Source organism: Rhineura floridana, chromosome 3 (genome assembly GCF_030035675.1).
Source record: "Rhineura floridana isolate rRhiFlo1 chromosome 3, rRhiFlo1.hap2, whole genome shotgun sequence".
Lineage (NCBI taxonomy): Eukaryota > Metazoa > Chordata > Lepidosauria > Squamata > Rhineuridae > Rhineura > Rhineura floridana.
The window spans coordinates 123,510,293-123,527,528 of NC_084482.1; the positions used below are offsets into that span (position 1 = coordinate 123,510,293).

The following is a 17,236-nucleotide window of genomic DNA, read 5'->3' on the forward strand; positions in this document are numbered from 1 at the left end:
GCAGATCAAGGTTTTAAATCCAAATTTAAAAAAGCTAATACTCTTATGCTATAAGAATGTGTAGGTGGAACTTACGGCTTATGCTGGAGTTTTCTTGAGCTCTTCTGACCTGCAACAGGATAGGGAAAGAAGTCAGCCAAAAAAAAAAAAAAGGTCCAGACTTAAAATATAAGTGACAAAATATGTAAACATCCCTAGGGTGACAGACTAACCAGAAAACAAAGACATCACAAAAAACTAATGGCAGTACACAGTGAGGGACATGGCTTGGGGAGGTGTGGCCTGGGAAGATAGCTTTCCCAAGGTCATAAAATTTGCAAGGAGTTTCTATGAATACAAGAGGCTCCTCACTTCAAAGGTTTACCCTCCAGCTCATGGAGGCCGAGTAGAATGGCAATGGAGCTAATATACCTGTCTCCAGAGATCACCTTATGTGTTAACATTTGGACTATTGCAACATACTCTGCACAGGGCTGCCTTTGAAAACTGTTCAGAAGCTTCAATTACTGCAGAATGTGGATGCCCACCTATTGATAGGTTCAAGGCAAACAGATCATAAACACCAGTTCTGAAACAACTACACTGACTGCCTGTCCGCTTTTGAACCCAAAGCAAAGTACTAGTTTTGATTCATAAAGCTTGTAAAGATGGCTCAACTCCCCAATATCTTCTGAAATGCCTCTCCCGATATGAACCTACCCAGACCCTTAGATCGTCTTCTGAGACCCTATTTCTAGGTTGTCCTTTCCAGGGAGACAGAGAGTGGTGACAAGGGAGGGGACCTTTTCAGATGTGGCTCCCTGCCTACGGCATGCTTTCCCCAGCGTGGTCACCTGGTGCCTTCATTGACATCTTTTTTTCCCCAGGCATTTGATAGACTGAAACAATGTTTTGTTATTAGTGTGCTGCCAAGCTTCCTTTAACTGTTATGGGGGTTGTTTGTTCTGCATTTATAGTATTATATATTTACATTTATGTTTTTAATGTGTCGTAAGTCACTTGGAGACCTTCAGGTAACAAATGACTAACAAGTCTAATAAATAACAACAACAACAACATATCATCAGACTGTCTGAAGGGGGTTTGGTTTGCTGACAATTTTATGCTGCACTTGTTATGGTTATTGTACTGTATTTTAGTGACCTGTTCAGAGAATGTTATCATAGGGCAGCCTTTATAAGTGCCGTAAACAAATTAGTCATTTAAACAACAAATCTACAAGACAAAAGAGGGGCAGCAGCATATAGAATGAGAATCGTGTTGCTGGCAACTACTGTTAACCTGTTTCCAATGTTCCTGGGCTGAAGTTGAAGGCTGTTTCTTCTTCCCCGTTACTGAGATTGGAGAGATCTAGGCAGCATCTTGGTGTATCCCTGCATGAGCAAAGTGACAGGAATGCTTGAGAGAAATCCCGTATATAAATAGAGGACACTGAATAAAAGATAGCCATTTCTGATTGCATTGGCTATATAACTATTTGCAGGGTTTTTCTGCTCTCTGCACTTCTCACCTATAGCCATCTTAACTAATAGTCAAATTGCATTTGGCTGCTATTTCAGCAACTTCTACAATACATCATTAGGGGATGACAACCAGCCTAGAAGTCAGACTAGGATTCTTAGCAGGTTAGTTGCACTTAGGTACCATTGACTATCTTAAATCCCACTTACTAACTTACAGGGCGATCCTAACCATGTCTACTGAATCGAGTGTGACTTAATCCCAGATAAACGGGGCAAGGATGGCTGCTTCATCTGGATTCAACTCCATGTCACTAATATTCCCCGTTTAGGAAAGGCAGGAGTAGTGCCGAGTTTCAAGAGTGCCCTTAAGTTGTTTATATTTTGATCTGCTTTTGAATTAACTGCTGTGTTTTGATTGTTATTCCTCTTTTTAAAAAGATGGAGTGCAGTTTTCAGCTGTGATTTTATACAATATTGTTTTGTTATAAGTATTTTGGGCAGTTTTTAATGCACTTGTTCCGTCAGTGCAAAAACTTTTGGCTGCACAATGGAAGTACCTCTCCCTCTCCCTGTCCTCACCACATGCCTTCTAAACCTGTTCCAGGGTTTTCCCCAACCCTCTGGAGCAGATTTGAGGAGGGCATGGGGTACACGCAGGGTGGGAGTTCCACTGCACAAACGGAAATCCTTGTGCTAATGGAATGGAATGCGTGCATTGGATGCCACCCAAAGTTAAGATTTTCTGCACATCGCCTTTTGGCGGCAATATGCCCTGAAAGACAGGTTAAAAATTATTCAGTAAATAAGATATACAGCTGTGGAGCATGCCAGAAAAGTCCATTGACCTCTTCAAGGCAAATTGTGATCCACAGAGATGGCTAATGGGTCACTCTTCAGAAGACTGGGGCCTTAAGTGTTTTGAACTATTTTTATACTATGGGAAAAGAACATTTCAAGTAGCATTAAAGTATGAACTAACTAAAAGTTCTCAACTAACATTCGTACTTTTAACAAACTGAGTTAAATAGCATCTTCCGATACAAATGATATTTCATAGATAACGAAATAAAGTTTGTGACTAATTAGCACAAGCCAAATTTAATTACAGGGGAAAAATCTCAGCAGAACACATCATCATGTGTGCTATTTAGCACTAAAAACAAATTGGGCCAACTGCAATATGATTCTGCTGTCAGTTCTCAATAATTCACAGAATCATATAATAGTAGAGTTGGAAGGGGCCTATAAGGCCATCAAGTCCAACCCCCTGCTCAATGCAGGAATCCAAATCAAAGCATTCCCCACAGATGGCTGTCCAGCTGCCTCTTGAAGGCCTCCAGTTTCAGAGAGCCCACTACCTCTCTAGGTAATTGGTTCCATTGTCGTATGGCTCTAACAGTTAGGAAGTTTTTCCTGATGTCCAGTCGAAATCTGGCTTCCTGCAACTTGAGCCCATTATTCCGTGTCCAGCACTCTGGGACGACCGAGAAGAGATCCCGGCCCTCCTCTATGTGACAACCTTTCATGTACTTGAAGGGTGCTATCATATCTCCCCTCAGTCTTCTCCAGGCTAAACATGCCCAGTTCTTTCAGTCTCTCCTCATAAGGCTTTGTTTCCAGTCTCCTGATCATCCTTGTTGCCCTCCTCTGAACCTGTTCCAGTTTGTCTGCATCCTTCTTGAAGTGCAGAGACTAGAACTGGATGCAGTACTCAAGATGAGGACCGACGGGTGCTAAATAGAGGGGAACTAGTACTTCACGCGATTTGGAAACTATACTTCTGTTAATGCAGCCTGATATAGCATTTGCCTTTTTTGCAGCCACATCGCACTGTCGGCTCATATTCCGCTTGTGATCAACGACAATTCCAAGATCCTTCTCGCATGTCGTATTGCTGAGCCAAGTACTCCCCATCTTATAACTGTGCATTTGGTTTCTTTTTCCTAAGTGTAGAACTTTGCATTTATCCCTGTTGAATTTCATTCTATTGTTTTCAGCCCAATGCTCCAGCCTATCAAGGTCCTTTTGAATTTTGTTTCTGTCTCCCATGGTATTAGCTGTGACCCCCAATTTTGTATCATCTGCAAATTTGATACGCACCCTTTGTACCTCCTCATCCAAGTCATTAATAAAAATGTTAAAGAGCACTGGGCCCAGGACCGAGCCCTGTGGTACCCCACTCGTTACTTTCGCCCAGTTTGAGAAGGAACCATTGATAAACACTCTTCGAGTACGATTCTGGAACCAATTGTGGATCTACCTGAAAGATGTTCCATCCAGCCCACATTGAGCTAACTTGCTAATCAGAATATCATGGGGCACTTTGTCAAAAGCTTTGCTGAAGTTGAGATATATTATGTCCACAGCATTCCCACAGTCTACAAGGGAGGTTACCCGATCAAAAAATGAGATAAGATTAGTTTGGCAGGATTTGTTCTTCATAAATCCATGTTGGCTCCTAGTAATCGCTGCATTGTTTTCAAGGTGTTTACAGATTGACTTGCTTTATAATCTGCTGCAGAGTTTTTCCAGGGATTGATGTTAGGCTGACTGGTCTGTAGTTCCCCGGTTCCTCCTTTTTGCCCTTTTTGAAGATAGGGACATTAGCTCTCCTCCAGTCATCACATCCTTACTACATTTTTCTGAGGACTGTTTCTGGGCCCTATTAGAGCTAATCTCTCTGTTCCTATTACTGTGCACAAGCCTTCATCAGTCGTTACCACCAAGTTTACGTCTCCCTCTCCCTTAGGATTCAGTTTAAAACCCTCCTGATGAACTTCTCCAGGCTGTGGCCAAACACATTCTTCCCAGTCATTGTTGGATGCAACCCATCACTTGCCAGCAATCCATCCTCCAGGAAGCATAGCCTGTGGTCCAAGAATCCAAGAATACCACCAGGTTTATGTCTCCCTCCCCCTTATTTATTGCATTTGTATATCACCCCATAGCCAAAGCTCTCTGGGTGGTTTACAACAATTAAAAACAAATATACAAATTTAAAAACACATTTTTAAAAATCAATTTAAAAACACATGCTAAAATGCCTGGGAGAAGAGAAAAGTTTTGACCTGGTGCCAAGAAAGATAACAATCATTCCATAATTTGGGGGGCACCACTGAGAAGGCCCTCTCCCTTGTTGCCAGACTCCCAGCGGTCCCTGTTACCAATCTGGCCACTGCATTTTGCACAAGCTGCAGTTTCTGAACAGTCTTCAAAGGCAGCCCCACGTAGAGTGCATTGCAGTAATTAACTTGGAGGTTACCAGAACATGGACAACTGAAGCCAGGTTATCCCTGTCCAGATAGGGGCGTAGCTGGGCCACCAACCGAAGTTGGTAGAAGGCACTCCGTGCCACCGAGGCTACCTGACCTCAAGCGACAGATGGTTCTAGGAGAACCCCCAAGCTATGAACCTGCTCCTTCAGGGGGAATGCAACCCCATCCAGGACAGGTTGGGCATCCACCATCCGGTCAGAAGAACCACCCACTAGCAGCATCTCAGTCTTGTCTGAATTGAGCCTCAGTTTATTAGCCCTCATGCAGTCCATTGTCACAGCCAGGCACTGGTTCAGCACATTGACAGCCTCACCTGAAGAAGATGAAAAGGAGAAACAGAGCTGCGTGTCATCAGCATACTGATAGCAACGCACTCCAAAGCTCCGGAGGACTGCACCCAACAGTTTCATATAGATGTTGAACAGCATGGGAGACAGAACTGACCCATGCAGAACCCCATACTGGAGAGTCCAGGGTGCCAAGCAATGTTTCCCAAGCACCACCTTCTGGAGCCAACCCGCCAAGTAGGAGCGGAACCACCGCCATGCACTCCCTCCCACTCCCAACACAGCCAGTCTCAGAAGGATACCATAGTCGAAATAGTCGAAAACCATAGTTGAAAGCCGCTGAGAGATCAAGGAGAATCAACAGAGTCACACTCCCCCTGTCTCTCTTCCAACAGAGGTCATCATACAGGGCGACCAAGGCTGTTTCCATGCCAAAACCAGGCCTGAAACCCGACTGAAATGGATCCAGATAATCGGTCTCATCCAAGAGTGTCTGGAGCTGACCTGCCATCACTTGTTCAAGGACCTTGCCCAGGAATGGAACATTTGCCACCGGCCTATAGTTATTAAGATTTTCTGGGTCCAGGGAGGGTCTCTTCAGGAGTGGTCTCACTACCGCCTCTTTCAGGCAGCCAGGGACCACCCCCTCTCACAGAGAGGCATTTATCACTTCCCCGGCCCAGCCGGCTGTTCCATCCCTGCTAGCTTTTATTAGCCAAGAAGGGCAAGGATTCAGCACAGAAGTGGTTGCACGAATCTGTCCAAGCACCTTGTTAATGTCCTCAAGCTGTACCAACTGAAACTCATCCAAGAAATCGGGACAAGGCTGTGCTTGATTCACCCGCTATAACACTGGAGTCTAAGTCCTGGCAGATGCTAAAGATTTTATCCTGGAAGTGCGTAGCAAATTCATTACAGCAGGCCTAGACGGTTCTACCACGTCCTTGGGGCCAGCGTGTAATAGCCCCCGGACAATTCTGAAGGGCTCTGCTGGGTGGCAGATTGATGATTTGATAGTGGCAGCAAAATATTGTGGGGTTTTTTTGCTGCCCTCACTGCCCCTAAATACAGCTTACCATAGACACTTACCAGTGTGTAATTGCATCCACCAGGAGTTTGTCTCCATCTGCACTCAAGCTGTTTCCTATATTGTTTCATTGCTCTCAGCTCTGGGGTATACCATGGAGCCATACGAGCTCTACACAGGAGAGGGCGTTCAGGAGCAATCATGTCAACCGCCTGGGTCATTTCTGTATTCCACAGTTCAACCAGGGTTTCAACAGGAGCGCCAGCCCTATCAGCCAGAAAACTCCCCAGAGCCCTTTGGAAACCATCCGGATCCATTAGTCTCTGGGGGTGGACCAACTTAATAGGTCCCCTACCCTTGCAGAGGGGAAAAGCTGCTGTAAGTCTAAACTTCAGCAAGCAGTGATCTGTCCATGCCAGAGGGACTGATGCAAGGCCCCCCACATTCAGATCACAATCTCCATGTCCAGTTGCAAAAACCAAGTCTAGAGTATGCACAGCTTCGTGTGTTGGGCCTTAGGATTCAGTTTAAAGCCATGCTGATGAACTTCTCCATGCTGTGGCCAAACACATTCTTCCCAGTCCTTGTAAGATGCAACCCATCACTTGCCAGCAGTCTATCTTCAAGGAAGCACAGCCCGTGGTCCCAGAATCCAAATCTTTCACATCGGCACCACCTTCGCAGCCATTCATTCACACAGAATATTTTTCTTTCCCTTTCTACTCCTCTTCTAAGTACTGGAAGGACAGATGAAAAAACTATCTGGGCCCCAAAGTCCTTGAGTTTCCTTCCCAGAGCTTCAAAGTCTGATGCGATTTCCTCATAGCTCTGTTTGGCAGTATCATTTGTTCCCGCATGGATGACGAGAAAGGGATACCTGTCGGTGGGCTTGATGAGTGATGGCAACCCTTCCATCACATCTCTAATCCGTCCTCCTGGTAGACAGCATACCTGGCGAGTCCATGGATCTTCTCGACATTCTTGGGTTTTGATCCCACGCAGTAAGGAGTCTCTCACTACTAGTACTCTTCTCTTCTTGTTGTGGGGTGTGGTTTCATTGCCCTGCTTGATTGAGCTTCAGCCTCTTGCTCATTGTCATACAGGGTCTCCTGTAATTCTTCCACCACAGGCCGTCCTCCAGTCTCATCCTTGAGTAGTTGAAAGCAGTTCCATAGTTCCACTGGTGAAGGGTGTCTTCTAGCTCTTCTGCTCCTAACTGTCACCCTTTCCCACGGAGCTTCCTCCACTTTGTTGTTCCTCTCCAAAGCAGTCTGCTCTTCTGCTACCACATGCTGTTGTTCGTTCACCTCCCCTTCTCTTTGCTGCTGTTGTTCCAGTGTTCTGTCTAAGAACTCTTCATCTTCTCTTATAGTCCTCAGTGTGGCCACCCGCCGTTCCAGGCCACTCACTTTTTCTTCTGACAGTGCTTCAAGCTTGCACTTGTTGCACGTGTACACCATGTTGTTCTCAGGCAAGAAAACAAACATGGCACACACCTTGCAGGTCACAACCACCTGTTCATACTCTCTTCTACCTTGTTTCTTTCTAACTACTTGTTTTGGAGTGGCCTGTGCTTTGTCCTGTCCTACTTCAGAGTAAACTTGAGATTCCCACTGGTATGCGGTGCGCTGTACAAGAAGAATTAGTATTTTTTTAATTATTTTTTTTAGGGACCTCCCTCTTGACCTCCCCTGTCAAACTCCTTTGTCAAACTCCTTTGTCAAACTCCTGTTTGCTCTCCCTGTTCGATTGCTCTCTGAAAGCTGGCTTGCTTGCATCTCCTCTCCTGTGGACCAGCTGAGACAGCTTCCTCTGTTCTGCTCTGCTCAGTTAGGAGTCAGGAAACAGAATTATTTCACTACTCTATCTGAAAAAGACACACATTCACCAGAAATGGAAATTAACATTTATTCTTATGTTCAGAAGCCTTTACTGCATCTTTCAGATAATCATAGTCCTTTGGGCTGTAAGTTCCAAGCAGAAGGATATGACAGTCTTTCAGCTATTATATTTTGCTTATGCTGCTAAACAGATAAGATGTATTAGACAGCAACCAAGGATATGTTCCTACATCTAGATGCAGGCTCCAACTTTGATAGAAGAACATAATAAAGACTTGTACACTTCTTATCGTCGTAAAGAGATGATAGAGGACTTCTGGGAGATTTTGGACTGGAACATTTTAATGCCCTGAATTGGTAGGGATCCATTTATTGTGTGTGACTTATTCAGCATAGAATGAAATATAGTTTTATTCACATTTTTATCTTTTAAAACTGTTCTACAGTTGTGTTTAGTTTTATTGCATTTTTCTAATTGTTATGATCTGCCCTGAGAATATTTAGGCTGGAATAGAAATGGAGCAGAAAAATAGATACATCCTGTTAACTTACAAGCTGTGGAAGTCTTGCAAAAGTAGAAGTCCAAAGTGTTTGAAATGAAATATTAAATTGCCTGTGTGTGGAGAATCAATAAAGTGCAGTTACGGAGCAATCCAGTTAGGGTGGGAGGGAGAATCTGTGGCAGAACCACCAACTCAAGAGTCTTGCTACTCTTTTTACATACCTTATGGGGGTAGGAGAGGGAGAGAAAGGCATGCCCCTTTGCCAGGGTGGCTCTCAACCTTCCCAAAAGAGTCTTGAACTACTTCCTAGGCAGTCATTGTGGGCCATTTACTTAACAAAGGAGATATTTGCCAAGGCCATTAAGGTAACTTCCAGCTACTGATTTTGGTAGCCTTCTCCTATCCAAGCCCCAGCTTACAATATTTATTATATGTGCATGCATATTTCCCAGAGATAGTCACCTTAATTACAAGTTTGAAACTGCCTAATTTTGACCAGTATTGTATCTGCTCATTATGATACTAAGTTAATTTTATCAGTCAGTTCACTTGCATTCTACCCCATATTACCATCCTGAATGGAATGATTTACCCTGCTAACGTGCTGAGGTTCCTCAAACCCCAAGTTAGGCTTGAGACTGGAGTAAGAGGTGCCTCTGGAGTCAAGGGCAGTGAGATCTCAGGATCCCGGAACATATTAAGTACCATCCTGCAGCTGGATCTGAACCCAAGATGTGAATGAGGGACATCAGCCTCTATGGGAGAAAAGTTCTCAGACATGATGCTACATGAACTCCACCAAGCAGCTACCTGTGGACAACAACAAGTTATATCCTACTTTCTTTTATTATAACCAGAGCAGCTTACAGCATAAACATGAACAAAAATATAATAAAAATACTGTTAACAAATTATTAACACATCAACATAAACATAACAAAACTAAAATCTGACAGGATTAATATTAAAAAGATATTACACTAAAACTGGCAGCAATGAGATTAAAAGATGTTATATATTAAAAGCCCATCAAAATACCCACCTTCCATGTCCAGTAATAACCAAAGGTTAAACTCTGCTATTTTATGAGAAAATTCAATTCTTTCATTTGTGGCTTGAATTAAGTTTATAGATTTTTATCACATAAAGTGTGTTACTTAACTTACCAATGCCAGGATGCTTACATTATCATCAATACAGTTTTGTTAATGTAATTATCACCATCTGTTTATCTTGCAGTTTGTTTCCAAGAGCCTCACACTTCTCCATGCCCATGTATATACAGATACCTACCAATTTGGGATTACATTTCATACATCTGATACTGGAGACTCTGGTCTAAGAAAGTTTATGCCATTAAAAAACTGCTTCCTTAAGGTGCCCGAAGACAATAGGACTCGGCTCCAGACTCTCTTAACACCGTATTACAAGGAGAGCCAGAATTTGCAACAACGGGCAGAAAGAGCCTCACCTATTTCCCCAGAAATGGAATCCTTTCACTCGCTCAATTATCACCCAAGCAGAGCTTATTATACCGCGTCGCTCCTAACTTAAAGAGTCCGCCTATTACGCATCAATATAGCCAAGTTACTCTAGAGACCTTTCACCCACCAAACTGAGACCCACTTGAAAGTAAACAGAATTCTGGAAAATTAAACTTACCGCCCCAGCGTCAACCAATCCCAAATGCCGTTTTCTTTGCCACTGAAACACCGAGAACGAGTTCCAGCTATGGGTTTAACCGCGTTTTAATTGGCTAACATAGGCATGCGCGTCAGAGGATGTAAGGAGTGTCTATTGGAAGAGCAAGGTGGTAGGCGTGGCTGTACTAAACCTTGTTTGTATTGTTCGATGATAGTTAAGATGATTTCTGCCTTCCTTTGTGCTCTTCGTGTAGCCAATCGCTTGAAGAGGATCCGCCTTCTTCTTCTTTCTACTACGCGATAGGCCAGAGGCTTGTTACAAGTCCCGTTCTTTCTACCTACTGGAGGGAGATTTAAACCGTAGGAAGGTATTGAACTGGACCTGACACACGAGTTACTGTTCTGTTTAGTGATGCAGTTTGGAAGTGCTATGTATGATGGTTGGGCTCCTGTGACCAATAGGTGTTTTTTCTTGGATTTCGGGGTGGGTGGAGTTTGAAGGTCAGTTTCCGTCTCCTTAAGAGTCTAACCAGAAGGAAACTTTTGTTGGTTGTTTCGCTCTGTTCCGTCTTCCGTCCTCCCGCGTAGTGGTTACTAAAGCTGGTGGGATGAATGCTGCAGGGCTATAGAATAAATGAATTGTTTCCTAGTAGCGGCACACTTTAAAAATGTTCTTTCTCTAAATTGAGCTGCCCAGTTACTAAAAGGCTTGGTTGAGTACCAGATCATCTTGCAAGTTCGTAGTCCCCCCCCCCAATGGGGTCAAAATTTATTTAGAGCAGGGGCTAACTGTAACAGCTCTTGAAACCATTTTAAGTCCACTCTTGTTAGCAAGAATAGTTGTATAGTTGAAATCTGTTCACTCTGGGAGGCCTCTTGGATTGGTAATGGGCTCATGCCTGCAGGATGTTCATAACAAATATTTGTAATTTACCCTCAGTTCTCTGTTTCATAGCTCACTGGGTTTCAGTCACAGAGCACTTGCTGCTGGGATGTCAGCTGTGTTTCAAAGAGACAGGTAGGTAACGACTTGGAGTGGGATCGAATGAGGTATATCACTGAAGCAGGAACTTATTAAAAGTCATTAAGAAGTTCTCACAAATACCAAAATTCCTCTGTGATACTATGTGGAATATGATTTATGAAGACAATTTGGGAATTCTGGTGTAACTAAGACTTCAGTTAGCTTATGATACAAATTGGTAACAAATGTATTTGCTGAGTGTTAATTGTTTGGTCTCTGACAGTGTTTGATGGTTTAAAGTTGAATTTGGGAACAAGGATGAATGTAACCTTGAATGGGATGAACCAGAAGCCTTTTTAAGCCTCTAATATTAATGGATGCATTAAAGCAGTTATATTTTGTCCTTCATCAAACTAGACTTCATGGTGGTGTGCAATGTAGAATGAATACAACGAATCAAAGATAAAGCAGACCTAAGATTTGCCCCAAATTAAAACATTTTAAATGCCTGAGTAATTAAGTATCCCAATAGATAACAATGTTTGTCTCAGCCTCAGGCAAGGAATGTGAGGAGCGATTGGGGACTGTATGCCTTTGAATGAGGAACACTATGAGAGGCATCTGCTATTTAATACACAAAATAGTGAATATTCCCCAAGGCACTGAAAACTGTCCAAGCCTTATGCAGTATGACTTTATTTTTATTGATTGATTGATGTCATTTATGGCCATGGATTATGCATTACAATTGTGAGCAAGTTCCTTCTTGAAGCAATTCATGACCACTGACAAACACAGTAAGGAGAACACCTTGTCTGTAGTACATGAATTGGGATATGAGATTGGGAACAACTTGTATCTGCTCCAGTAATTCTTGCTCATTGGGCCAAACACTGTCTCTTGACTTAGTTTATTTTATAGGGTTGCTATGAGGATTTTTCAAAAGTGTGTGTTGCGAAAACTATGCAAGACACTTTGAGTCACTTGAGGAAAGGTGGGATAAAAATGTCATAAATGTTTACTATCTCCCATAAAAATGAATGGCCCGTGTTGACTTTTTAAAGACAAAACAAAGGGGCTACTGTCAGATGTGGCTGAAATGTAGGCAAAACGTATATTCTTGCCTAGGTGCTCGTGATCCTGCCAGTGTCACAAGACAAGCTTTTGGTTCTACCTCGATAGTCTTCCAAATGCAGCCTTATAGATTTCTCAAGCTAATGTTAAGGCACACTTTTTCCCTATGGAAAAAGAGTATATCCTATACAAAAGAGGAAGGCACACTGGCCTAAATGCTTACAAAGGCCAAGAGGTGCTGCTGGAACTGGCTATTTGAACCTATGTGTGGAAAATAGGATAGGCACACTATGCTGTTATTTATCCTACAGGCAGGTTTCCAAGCTTCTCCCTCTGATGCATCTTTGCTGGGGAAATTGGCATAACAGCAAGTATTTTGCCACTATAGCAGCCTGTTACTGTAGCATTTAGTTTCTGGAAAATTCATTTATATTTATGCTGTAGTAGAACAGATCAGGGCCATATGAGAGGGTGCATTTCAAAATGAAGTGTGGGTTTAAGGTATAGATGAGCCCATATTATTAATAAAAGCTTTTCCTTCTCTCTCAGTTCAAAGTCACAAAATAGCATATAAGATGTAGTGATATTTATTTATTTTGTTGCATTTATATACCGCCCATAGCAAGTAGCTCTCAGGGTGGTAAACAGAATAGGATAAAATACATACATCATAATAATAAAATCACAAACATATAAGACACAATGAAAACAAAATACAATTAAACAAAATATAAGATGATAAAAGGATTAGTATTACAAGATTAAAAAGATAAAAAGATTAAAATGATTAAAATGCGCCTCCTGGATTCCTTAGACTACTAGTGTGTATAGTCTGCACTCGAGTAGAGAATGTATAAGGCTAATGTTGCATGACTTAGACAACTGCACACAAGACTTGAGGTTTAGCTATGCATGCTCTGAGGAGAGTAGCCAAGAGATTACTCAGATACTTGGTCATTGTTATTTTTAAAATTGAAATTGGTCATTGTTAAGATTAAATTGTGGAGAAACAAAAAAGAATATTTTGAATTGAGTACTTTGCATTTAGAGATTATGGTTACATTTATATCTCACTTTTCCTCCAAGGAGCTCAAGGTGACGTACAATCATGGTTCTACCCCTCCCAATTTTATCCTCGCAACAACCCTGTGAGATAGGTTAAGCTAAGAGATGGTGACTGGCCCAAGGTCATCCGGTGGGCTTCATGGCCGAGCAGGAATTTGAACTTTGGTCTCTCAGATCCCAGTCTGACACTCTAACCACTATACCACACTGGCTTTTAGTTTGGCATGAAAAGTGTCAGACATAGCATAGGTAGTATCAAGCAATTACTGCAGGCTAGCATATTTTGCTTGCAATGTGACACAAAATGGAACATTATAAATATTTCTTCATCTCCAACTTACTTGTCCTACATTATGAACCTGCATATATAAAACCTACAGGAATTTTGTACTGCTTTCAACTAGCACAACATTAATTTTTATTTCAAACTTCATGGGCTTCCTTCAGAGTGTGTGAGATGCCAAGAATAGCAGGTTTTGATCTTGACCTGGGTCTGAACGTGCTATGGTTGCTCTGCTGTTGAGTTGTTAGTCCCTAGAGAGAGAAACCTTTTGCAGCTCATAAGTTTATTAAAGGGATCTCAGTGCTTTAGTTCAATTTCTAAGAATAAATATTATTTGTATTTTGAGACATTCTGTTATGCTGCTCTTGGTTGCAAAAGTGTGCACTTTAGGCTGCTTCTGTAACTCCAGATTGCAGAAACTTAAAGATATGCTTTCCTTTACTGAATAAAAGATTCGACTTTCAGAGGCATATTTTAACCAGTGAATACCTTAAATAATAACCATGCTAGACTGGGAATTGTGGGATCTTGAAATAGCTGTAGGTGACCATAGCCTATTTTTCAAGCTCGATAATCAAAACTTTGAGTGGTATCCAGCTAAGTCATAGAGGAGACCCACTGAAATAAAAAGATTTACGTTGTCCATTGACTTCAATGGATCTACTCTTAAGTATGAGGACTAGCACTGGATATTGCCCTTTATTTTCTTGGGACAGGCCTTCATCCCAGGTCTCTTCTCCTGGAGTGAAGATGGTGAGTGTGGGTGTAGGCACAAGGCCAGAATGGCCAAGAGAATCCAGATCAGGAACCAGGTAAGGTTTGATAGGAGTACTGCTATAGCTTTATTGGGATCTTTAACTGCTTTTTGGAGGGTGGGCTTTTTAAATACATAAACAAAGTTACTACAAACTTATTCCTATATATACACACATTAGTATTGTTTACACATTCTTCCTGTATTGTCCATTTTCTTTATATGTTTATCTCTTGACTTACTTCCTACTAATCTCATAATGTATATACAATTCTGTTCCCTTAACCAAGTTTTTAAATAATTCATAGAATTCTTAAAAAAAAGTCAATTTAATAAGTTCTAGCTGAGCTCATATTCTTTGTAATAATTCTACCTTAGAGAAGCTTGGATTCCTTTTCCATGTTTTCATTAATGTTGTTCTGGCAATTATGAGGATGAACAACACTGGAATTTGCTGTTCTACCCACACAGTTTTCAGTATATTTCAGTAAACACACCACTGTCCTTTTTTAATTGAAACAATTTGCACCTCTATCTTCCAACATCTGGCAACTTTTTACATATCCACATGTGGTAAAAGTCTTCCTTTGGATGCTGATATATCCAGCACCTTTCTTCAGCTTCCTTACAGAACTTTCACATTTCTGGCTATTTGCCATTCGGTATTCATTTTAAAACCATTTTCTCTATATTGAACTGCCACTGGGTAACAAGACACAAGAACCTCTTGTGAACAAGAATTTCCATACTTTATCTGGGATTTCTCTCTGAAAATCTCTTCCATATGCACTTTTCTTTCTCTTTTCTGAGTACTCAATACTATGTCATAGTCACCTTTTTTTCTTTTTTGCTGCACTAATTTTCCAAATTCTGTTTTTCTTTCTAATACAAAACTTTTTGTTTCATCAAAGACCATTTTATTTGGATATACTGAAAATATGGCAGTCTTAGCTACATTAACTCATTCACATGCTCGTATGTTCTTATATTGTTTACAAATGAGGAATTTGAATTGCTTCTGTTGTCTGTCTAGCATTGCCTCTCTGTCCTCAGCAGGTTTGACATGGAGACAAATGAGACTGTCTTGCAAAGGAGGCAGAAGCAGATAGACTATGGAAAAAATACCATTGGTTACCAGTGCTTTGCCCAGCAGGTGCCCAAGTGAGCAATGCTAGTTGTTTATCTCCCAAGTCTTATCTTCTCACAGCACTGGCTTGGAATCTACTTTTTTCCTTTTCAAACTGTGATGGTGGCTGGCAACATTCCTCTAACCCCATCCCAAGGACTTGGCATGTTTACTTGGGCATTTACTTTTGATGAACGATTAGGAAGGTTTTATCAGTCCCTTCTGCGTTACTGCTTTGTGGCCCTGAATGGCAGAACCTGATTAATTTTCATGGTGTGTTCTAGGGCTTCTCGGCAGTCAGGTGTACACCCATGTACTCCAAATAAATATAAGAAGTACAGTCGCCGCTCATGGGACAAGCAAATTAAGCTGTGGCGACGGGCACTGCATGGCTGGGACCCACCTGGACTGAATTCACAGGAATCAGAGAGGGAAGTATTTGCTAGTTTTTCTTTGCTCTTTCTGACCAATTTGGGGAGAAATGTTTTTGAGATGAAACAAGGACATACGTACATGTCCAATTTTCCCCACCCAATCCTTTTGTTCTATGGAACTTGCCATTGGAATTCATTCTTTAATAGTCTCCTGTTTAATCTTGGTTCCATATTAGGACATAACTACCTGTTTGTTATGCAACATTCACTGCCAGCAGCCCCATGACCCATTTATAAAGTAATCCTAAGACACTCTTCAGGAATCACAGGCCTAGTCTATATATGCTCTCTTCCTGGTATTCCTTATCACCATGGAGACAGGGTTAATCGTCAACAGAGCTCTGGTCCTCCTTGCTGAGAGCAAATGGTTCTTGGGCCTCTCAAAGTCTGGAAGTATTTTTGTACACTATTATGTGAATACCCACATGGTGATGGTCACATGTACACTGACAGCAGAGAGAAATGCAGGTATGCTATAGATATAACCAACTTTATATTTTCAGTTGATTCCAATTGCTGCCTGTATTTTGGCAGTTGGTGATCTCTCCAGGAGAGTGGGAGTGGGTGGTTAGCGCATCCTTTTTTTGTGTTCAGTTACTATTGGCAATAAAAAGAGAAGTCTTACAATTCTTTTCCAATATGGGTTTAATGCGGGAGGGAAGTACATATTTTCTTGATTTCATTCAGTCTTGGGCAGGGTGGGGACCTGTGGTCACTCCGGATGTTGTTGGACTTCCTTTCAATCATAGCCAGCATAGCCAATGGTCAGAGCTGATGGGAGTAGTACACAAGGTCTCTACCCCTGGGCTAGGGTCAAAGATGTCTAATGCTATTTGCTGCTTGGTTCAGTGTGAATGAAACTGCTGTTTACTTGTAAGGCAGGAGCTGGTGGGTCTTTTGCCTGATCTTTCAAATGACTGGCTGGGTGCCAAATGGACCCTGGAAAACCTTTGTAAAGAAGTCTTGCACAGACAGGTATTTGGCATTATTCAACTGTGCTACCTGTGGCTTTATTTTGGCATAGTTAAATGATCAGAAGATTTTGGCCTATGTGATCAAAATAACATAACTTTATTGATAAGAGAAGCTGTAGAGTCCTAGATCTTCATGAGGGATTCTAACCATTGAGGGGAAGGGGAAAATAACCCATTTTTTTAAAAAAGGTTAGTTACTGTACTAAGAAAAATCATTTTGTTATACTATTCATTTAACATTGTTTCTTCTGTTTTTAGTTTGCTACCTTGTCTTCTGACCACAATTGTACTTGGCAGCATCACGATGAGAACTTACTGGAAGATGTAGACTGTCCACTCGGTTTTTGGCTATGAATCTGATTTCCTGGAAACCCAAAGCACCAGATGCCCAAGAAGAGACAGTGTCTTTAAAAAAAAAGTGTGGAAGGGCAATCTGAGCTATCCTCAATCCTTGTACTACTGTGGCCCACTTGTGCCCCCTTAGATTGGTGTGATATTTTGTAATGGATTAATCCTGTTTCTA

The 17,236-nt window shown here is 41.8% G+C and overlaps 2 protein-coding genes across 14 annotated transcripts in view; one reads left to right on the plus strand and one right to left on the minus strand.

The window, feature by feature from the left end:
• CDC25C (cell division cycle 25C) overlaps positions 1-10,407 on the minus strand; it is a 27,505-nt gene extending 17,098 nt beyond the window's left edge. Inside the window, exons 1-4 of one of the 5 annotated variants that reach the window (XM_061617678.1) lie at positions 10,059-10,407; positions 8,989-9,206; positions 1,282-1,373; positions 76-109 (exon numbers count right to left, since the gene is read on the minus strand). In XM_061617678.1, coding sequence (XP_061473662.1) covers positions 76-109; positions 1,282-1,373; positions 8,989-9,176 — 314 coding nt within the window. In that variant the 5' untranslated portion in view covers positions 9,177-9,206; positions 10,059-10,407. Of the gene's footprint in view, positions 1-75; positions 110-1,281; positions 1,374-8,988; positions 9,207-9,867; positions 10,031-10,058 lie in introns of those variants that run through there. The other 4 variants (XM_061617675.1, XM_061617677.1, XM_061617679.1 and 1 more) reach the window with 4 other exon arrangements.
• On the plus strand, positions 10,228-17,236 carry LOC133380435 (oocyte-specific histone RNA stem-loop-binding protein 2-like). Of its 9 annotated transcripts, none has more exons than XM_061617699.1 (7): positions 10,228-10,407; positions 10,995-11,057; positions 14,142-14,237; positions 15,233-15,340; positions 15,590-15,734; positions 16,620-16,714; positions 16,972-17,236. In XM_061617699.1, the coding sequence occupies exons 2-7, from the start codon at positions 11,032-11,034 to the stop codon at positions 17,039-17,041; spliced, it is 540 nt and encodes a 179-aa protein (XP_061473683.1). In that variant the 5' UTR covers positions 10,228-10,407; positions 10,995-11,031; the 3' UTR covers positions 17,042-17,236. The 9 variants fall into 9 exon arrangements, with proteins under 9 accessions (XP_061473683.1, XP_061473677.1, XP_061473678.1 ...); XM_061617693.1 differs by lacking the exon at positions 10,228-10,407 and adding an exon at positions 10,415-10,501 and having other exon boundaries at positions 10,980-11,057; XM_061617694.1 differs by lacking the exon at positions 10,228-10,407 and adding an exon at positions 10,415-10,501 and having other exon boundaries at positions 10,980-11,057; positions 15,236-15,340.